Here is an 8,463-nt window from a genome sequence, read left to right as displayed (position 1 = left end):
TCTTATGGTAATAACCACTGAGGTGGGTGTTTGCTATCAGTAAGTCATAAGTCATGCATCAGATACAGACTTTTAAGTCTGTTTCATATTAAATATAAAATTATTACGTTGATGACACAAACTAAGATTAAAAACATTTGTAAAACATATTAAATAATGCAAAAAAGAGCTGTTTATTCATATTTCATAGTTGATTTATTAATCCATATTATATATATATATATATATATATATATATATATATATATATATTATATATAATATAGTTATATAAAATAGGCCTTATACATACCATGAATACGTAGTTCCTAAATCAATTCCAACAACAGTTCCAATATCTTTATCGGCAGATTTATCCTCACTGGCCATGGCCAGTGCCAGGAGAGCCAGACATAATGTCTGTAAACACAACCTCATCCTTCTTATTATAACCTGTTTAATAAATTGACACAAATTTCAATTAAATGAAATTGATAAAGTTAAAGAATAAAGATAAAGATATTAAGAATGTTATTGAAAATAATTTATTGATACAGTTATTAGAAAAGTTCGTACACGTCAGCAGCTGTGGATTGCGTTTGTAGGAACTCCAAAATCACTTGCAATTTGTTAGAATCGATAAGAACTTAATAAAGCACAAATAATTAGACTGAACTACGTGTTATAACGGAACATGATTAATTTTAAAATGGGATATAGAAGTATAGTAACTAGAAGACATAATTATAAATAAAAATCAATAATAGTGAGAGAAAACAATATGTGTCAATGTTATTCACAATAAAATTATGCACTGGCTGAAACACGATATTAAGGTTAAATTAATTCAATTGAAAATGCGGAACATCGACATCACACTTAATCAATAATGATATAATTTCAAATTACCTTTACTAATATTTTCACTTAATGATACTTGTGTATGATCTACTGTATTGAGGATATATTAAAACTTTTCTCTCAGAAAACCTTATTTTAAAAATTTGACACAATTTAACTTGACGTGCGACACGACGAACATTTATTAAATGCTTCTGAACCGCTTAGAGCACGAATTATTACGGTTTTATTCACATGCGTGGTGTATTGTGATTGGTTGAAATTTACATAGTTGGCTTGCTGTGATTGGTCCACATTTATAAGCACCAACAGTGGGGCAAAATTGAAAATTTTCTTTCGAGAAATTTTTGAAAGATTACACAATAATACCAAGTTTTTCGTCAATTTTTGCTTGAAAATTCGCTTTATATTTTTGAAATCATCTTGTCGAATTTGGTAATGCATCCGTAGGCACAGATCGAAACTGATTCCACAAAAAGCCACAAAATTCAAGTCACTGAATAACTACTACCTTGTTAATAATAAATTTATTTCTCAGTGGCTTTCAAACTGTTGGGGTGTTGATTTTTATATTCGATATAATTATCATTTACTGTTGTTAAGAGTTCTGACAAAATAACATGACAGGTGTTTTAAAAAATATATATTTTGTGACATATGTTCAGGATAATGGTTACCACGTATTTAGAATTTTTATATTTAGACTTTAGCATCAAATTATTTATGTCAATCAAAACTGACACTCACTTATGAGAAAATAGAATTATTTTAAAATCAAAAATGACCAAAATCACAATCAATATAAACAAAACTACTACTATGAGAGAAACATGGTATGTGTGTCATCATTCAGCAATATTAAAAAAATTGCTGAATAATGACATATACCATGTCGAAACGTATAAATAAATAGATCATTATTTATTGTTCAAACAAATGTATTCTCAGTGGATAATAGATATTAATTTGGAAATATGAACAAACAACACTCTTTTTTGCACTAATTTATTAAATAATAATTTTCACAAACGTTTTGAGACTAGGTTTGTCTCATCATCAGTGTGTTATAATTTAAAATTTAAAATATGGAAACCTAAATTAGCATTATGTATTATTCGTTACAAGTCGCTCGATACACATATATTATAACACATAATGCTAATTTAGGTTTCCATATTTTAAATTATAACATTTCAGTTTAAATGTTTTTGTATGCAAAGGTTCTGTATATACTCTCAACATGTGAGAATTTGACATAATTATCCTATATACGAGCATATTTTTTCACAATTTTTCAAATTATTTTGTATCTATCTTCTCTTTTTGTGTGACACTTCATTTTGAATTTATGTACATACTTAGAAATTTAACACACTATCATAGAGAGGAACTATTTAGTGATTTAGCTAATGTGGTGGACTGTTGTTATATATTTGATAATTAGAACAAATAATTTTAAACATTACAATTAGTTAGTGCAATATCTACACACATTCATTACAATTACAGCTATATTGTTGTGACTAAGTGAATTATGCAAATAATTAAAAATTCATACTAAGTTGAACACAATTTTGATTGAATTTGTGTATAATTAAAATGAATTGAAATACATTGAATTCCAATCACAATTTTTATTTAATAAAAATTCTCCAATAAAACAATTGCTATTAAACCAACTAATAACTATAATTTCTCAGATTCTTATCACAGTTTGGATTTGTGTAATAGCCAATCTAATAACAGCGGGGTAAAGTATGTAATAATACAATCCGCACCTTAAAAAAAAACAAAATAAGGAATTGTAAGTTTACGAATTGATTTCAAAAGAAATCGAAGATCTTACTTACCTGCTCTTCTCATAGATATCAAAACTTCCATTAATATGGGTTTCAATTTGCTGGTATCCCCATTCACTGAACTTAATAACATTGAATATTCTCCTGACACCTATTTAACAAAAATCTTGTAAGAGATTTATTTATTTATGTCTTGTGTTTTTTTTACAAATTTTTAAATAACATATTTATTTCATAATGAATACAATTAAAACATTTTATTTCTAATGTTACCGTAATTTTATTTGTAGCAAAATAAATTTGAAATGCACTAAAAATAAGAATATATAGTTTGTTTATTAACTATATTTTTATGAATGGTTGTCTTAAAGATTTATAAATTTATTATCTCTTCAGGAAAAGTTAACCACTGTGTTATCCACCCACCTGATAAACAAAGAGCATATGATTTGGAAAGTTATTTTTAACATCTCGCAGGACATCTAAGTATGGCAACCCTGGTTTAACCATCAGCATATCGGCTCCTTCATTCACGTCCCTTTGCTGTAAAATTCAAAACATTCTATAACATAACTTATAAATCTGACTGTTAAATTTGCTTTTTTCTAAATTATGATCTACAATAAATTTAACACGTAGAAGACCACATGTTTGCCGATGGTGCACAATGTACTAACAAGACAGGATTGCTTGCTCACCGGTGGACACACAATATGTGTTATCTGGAATAGACCATTTTTAATGCGGTCTCCAGGAGAAAAGCACAATTTCCGGTGTGGTCTTCAAGGTGTTAAAGTATTAAATTATGAAAGAACTCTCTGCATAGAACATTCATTTTAAAACCGTTTTAATAATAATTGTATGTACAATTGCTTGCACTGCCAAGCCTCTTGATCCAGGGGGTAACTGATAACATTTTCGATCACCAAAAGCTGGTTTTGATTGTGCAGCATCTCTAAAAGGTCCATAAAAAGAGGAAGCAAACTTAGCTGAATAAGACAGTATATTTACAGAACCTGATAGATTATTTTCTTTAAGTTTCTTCTTTATCATATGAATACGATTATCCATCATATCCGATGGAGCTACAATATGTGCACCTAAAATTGTTTTATTATATAATAAATTCAATTTTTTGCGAACAAAACAATTTTTACCTGCTTTAGCATATGATAAAGCAATTTCAGCAATTCTTGCACTGCTAAGATCATTGTCTATTCCTCCTAATTTTTCATTTATAATGCCACAATGACCATGATCTGTATAGGGGCACATACATACATCACAAGCAATTAATAGCTTGGGAAACCAGTCTTTAAGTAAAGGTATTGCACGAATTACTGGATTACTTTCATTATTAGCAGCTGAAGCTTTGCTATCCTGTTATTAATTTTACATGTTAAGAGCTACTGGACACATTAAAAAATGCAATTTTGTTTTTACTTTAGATGCAGATTCAGGCACACCAAATAATAAAATAGATGATAACCCTTTCGCCACCAGAGGCTCTAAATGTTTTCTCAATTCATATATACCAAATCGGCATACACCTGGCATACTAGAAATCTTCTGAATGGCATGATCATCTTCACTGAAAAATTCAAAATTAATGATCACCTGTCTGTATCAGTCTACCAATCTGTATCGATAGATATCATTAGCTAGATAAAACTATTAAGTATCATTCAATGTAGATTACACGTACACAAGAAATATTGGGTACATAAAATTACGTGGATTAATAGATACATTATCTTCCTGTAATTCTCTTAGAACAGGGTGAAAAATTTTGCTATGTAATGTCACTAAAGTTTGCTGTTCGAAAGCCATGATATAAATTATGATATTGCCTAGGATGATGAGTATATAAATTTCTGCAAACAATTATGATGTAGCATATTATTGTTTTTGAGAAATATCGGAGAGTATGAATGGGCATAGATAATAAAATATCTAAGCTGTCACATAACTATAACTGTGACCACGAATCCTCCACATTTACAGGGCGCAGCGGTCGCAAGCAAAGCTAGTGCTTCACTCGGCGCACATTTGCCATAGCACATGTGCTATAGTACATTTTGCTTTCATTTTTCATATTTGCTCCATTTCTATAAATCTAACCACGTATGTCTTCAACGTTCAAAGTTCATTTTCAACAAAAACAAAAGTTACTTTTCCATGTTTTTCTATTATAATTTGTATCTATTGTTGAAACAAGTTTCGTTCAAACTAAATCAGCTCGTAGTTTTTCTTCAATAATGCCCAATAATTTAAACTTTCGTAGGTTTGTGCTTATGGGTTTGAACACTAGACAATTTCTTTTTCGAATCCACATTAACTTCAAATGAGAAAAATTTAATAAGTACATTAAACAGTAAGCAGAAAAATAATTTACTAATTTGCAGAGTAATAAATTGTTTCTACTGATATCACATTGCAAACTGAATATGCTTTTTGTGTCTACGTATCCATTAAGTTAGTTTTTTTATTATAATCTATTAAGTATTCTAAATTTTATATTAAAAAAATGTGAATATTATATTATAAATTTAATTTCCAAAACTCGTTTTGGCGCCCCCTAAGGCGTGCGCCCGCATTTTTTGCATGCATCGCATGCAAGGCAGGACCGGCCCTGTATATATATATATATATATATATATATATATATATATAAAATAAACTTTTGTAACAAATTCTTTATAAGAAAACATAAAACTATATCTACATATTCAACAGAAAAAATAAAATTTTATAACATTTTTTAATGAAAACCTATTAATAGTTAATAATTATTAACATCAAACAATATTAATGTGATGAATGTGATTGTTTATTTTTACACAAATAATTAAATCTAGGCTCAATTTAAGTTAGTGCAGATCGTAATAAATTTTCAACGTATATTAAAGTTGAACGGTATTTTGATTTTATGTAAGTTAATAGAAGAGGCTGATTCACATAAATATGTTGCACAAAATGGCAGCAATTTGTTTATTGCCATTTCCGATAGTAGGGAATATTCTGATTTGATTTCAATCCAAAATTCATGCACTTGAAAAAATCTGAGTCGCAAGGTAGTATCACTTGTTAATTCGGTAAATTCTTCTTGTGCTTTTTAAGTTGAAAAATTAATTTCTTCCATTTCAATTGAAAATGGATTGCAAATCCATTGTTGTGTATCGATATCATTGAGAAAATATCTATGCATATAAACTTCCATATTCTTCAAATGAAGAACTATAATTTTTGTTATAGGAGTATCTTTTTTCGAAATATTGTTACTAATTATATACTCGTCAGTAAATGGAAACATTTCGAGCGATCCACTTTTTACTCTGTTTTTATTTTAGTTTTAAGAATTATTTTAACAAAGGCCTCAAGTTTATTTTTTAACATAAACATATATATCATATCTTTGCAACCCCTTATTAGTAGTATCGCGTCGCGACCCCCACTTTAAGAAGCCATGTTCTAGATCATACTAAAATATTACGGCCCTACGACAACTGGTTTAGCTTGAAAAATTCGTCAAAGTTTGCAAAAATTAGTATGGTCTTTTTGGAATTTGTCAAAATTAGAAATTTCATCGACGTTTGCTCAAAAACTCCTGAACCGATTTCAGATATTTAAAAAGCATTTTATGTATCTCGATGAGGATTATCGTTTCTCAGTTTTGTGCGACGATCGACCTAGCCGTTATTTTGTAATTTGTAATAAATCCACACGGAATCGACTTAGATTTATTTACACATATCGGAAAGTTCATGTAACTTGCCTCAAGGCTAAATACCAATATATAGGTACATTTCAGAGCCGTTTTCTTGTAATAAAATTTAAAAAAAAAAAAATTCGACGATTTTTATGATTTTTTTGCGGTATATACCATAGTCTTCTAGACCATACTAAAATATTACCGTCCTACGACAATTCGTTTAGCTTTAAAAATTCGTCAAAGTTTGCAAAAATTGGTATCGTTTTTTTGGCGTTTGTCAAAATTAGACCTTTCATCGACGTTTACTGAATAACGCCTGAACCGACTTCAGAAATTTAAAAGCCATTCGATGTATCTCAATGAGCATTAGAGTTTGTCAGTTTTGTGAGACGATCTGCTGAGCCGTTTCTTTGTAATTTGAAAAAAAGTGTTGAACTTTTTCGTCCACATTTATTCCACCAAATCGATTTTAAAAAATCAAAAACTGTTCGAAAGATATTAGTTCGGAATGATACTGATTAGTTTAAAGTGAAAATATACCGAGCCGTTTTCTTGTAAATAACTGTTGAAGAAAAAATTATAACCGATTTTTATGAAACATTTTGTGGCGATATATATCATGGTCTTATAGAACTTACTGAAATATTACGGCTTTACGACAAGTTTAATTTTAAAAATTCATCAAAGATTAAGAAAATGAGTAATTTTTTGACGTTTGTTAAAATTAAAATTAGATGATTTACTTTGTATAACGATAGATTAATTGGTCTTAATGAACACACTAAACCATTAACGTCCTACGAAAACTGGTTCAATTATAAAAATTATTGATTTATAAAAAGTTGCTTTTAGAAAATACTCCGAGTTAACGTTTTCGTTCGTTTTCAATTATGTGTAACTAGCCGGCCCGACAGACTTCGTCCTGTCAAAAAAAAAATTGTAATGTGACGGTGTTTTGTGCCTACTTTTTTTCTATTCTTTGCCAAAAATTATCCTGAACAGAACCGTCACCCTGGTAATAATTCCCTGTGAATTAAAAATAATTAAATAAAACACTATAAGCATTTAAAAGTAAGTAATTTTAATAATGTAAATCATAATTCAAAAATCAGTTCAATTTTCATTGTAGTGCTTTGTGATAAACGATGTTTTTTGTTTGATTACCTACTGGCGCATAGACAAACAAATCTGATGGTTTTCCAATACGGGAACAAACTACATACAATTTTCCATGTGAGAAACATGGGTTTTCTAAATTAATACCACAAACACTTAATAATACCATAAACGCACTGGAAACGCATTGGGATGCATGGTGCGAGAACATCTTCTGCTTTATACTATCCTTTGAATATAGTTGGTCGATATTTTGCAACATTATAATTGCCGATCCAACCTTTAATTGAAGATTGTGAGGTGACAATCCTAGCAAATCCAGCGAGTTTAAAAACTCCGGCGGATCGTCTTGGTTAGTTGCCGAATCAACTGATTCGCCTGTAATTTGTTCTTGAATTTTGAAATTTAATTCATTTACATTAATGTTTTTGGCTGCCAATATAGCTTGATTAATAGAAAGATATTTCTATGTTTATATAAATATATTCAAAATTAGATTATCAAAAACTACACAAAATGTCATGACATCGATCATTGTTTTTTTACAAATTGCGTTGCCTACTCGATTAAAGAAGAAAGGGGCTGTTTTTAGGGTTTTCCCGGCAATTATTCATTTTTTTCTCGCCGTAACAACCATCCTTGGACTTCAACGAACATTTTAAAAACAGAATTGGCCAAATTGGTCCAGGCGTTGTTGAGTTATGCGCTTACCAACACATTTTGCGATCCATTTTTATATATAAGATAAATCTATTCGGAATACTTCTAATCACTCGTAAATTAATTTGTTTATTATTGATCAAGTCGATTATTTACGCATATCGGGAAGTTCATGTAACTTGCTAAATACCAATACCAAATAGTTCAAAATAAATTAACTAAGACGTTTTGTATTATCAAAATAATGATCATTAGAATATATTCAGTAATAATTTCAGATCATTATTTGTTATATTCTTTTTATTATTGTAGTACTGATAAAGGTAGGTCACAATA

General features: G+C 29.2%; 1 protein-coding gene across 1 annotated transcript; it reads right to left on the bottom strand.

Annotated features, from left to right (window-relative positions):
* Positions 1 to 2,471: 2,471 nt before the first annotated feature.
* Positions 2,472 to 4,613, bottom strand: LOC113370482 (delta-aminolevulinic acid dehydratase-like). Its single transcript, XM_026611153.1, has 7 exons — positions 4,345 to 4,613; positions 4,083 to 4,230; positions 3,797 to 4,019; positions 3,507 to 3,739; positions 3,066 to 3,182; positions 2,691 to 2,790; positions 2,472 to 2,618 (listed from the first exon to the last, which is right to left on the bottom strand). The coding sequence occupies exons 1-7, from the start codon at positions 4,467 to 4,469 to the stop codon at positions 2,548 to 2,550; spliced, it is 1,017 nt and encodes a 338-aa protein (XP_026466938.1). The 5' UTR covers positions 4,470 to 4,613; the 3' UTR covers positions 2,472 to 2,547.
* Positions 4,614 to 8,463: the final 3,850 nt, after the last annotated feature.

This window comes from Ctenocephalides felis, unplaced genomic scaffold (assembly GCF_003426905.1).
Source record: "Ctenocephalides felis isolate EL2017-DRISC unplaced genomic scaffold, ASM342690v1 CF-g0.4_SCAFFOLD_01492, whole genome shotgun sequence".
In the NCBI taxonomy this organism is placed as follows: domain Eukaryota; kingdom Metazoa; phylum Arthropoda; class Insecta; order Siphonaptera; family Pulicidae; genus Ctenocephalides; species Ctenocephalides felis.
The sequence above is the reverse complement of the archived record's forward strand: the minus strand, read 5'-3'. Positions and strand labels throughout refer to the sequence as shown.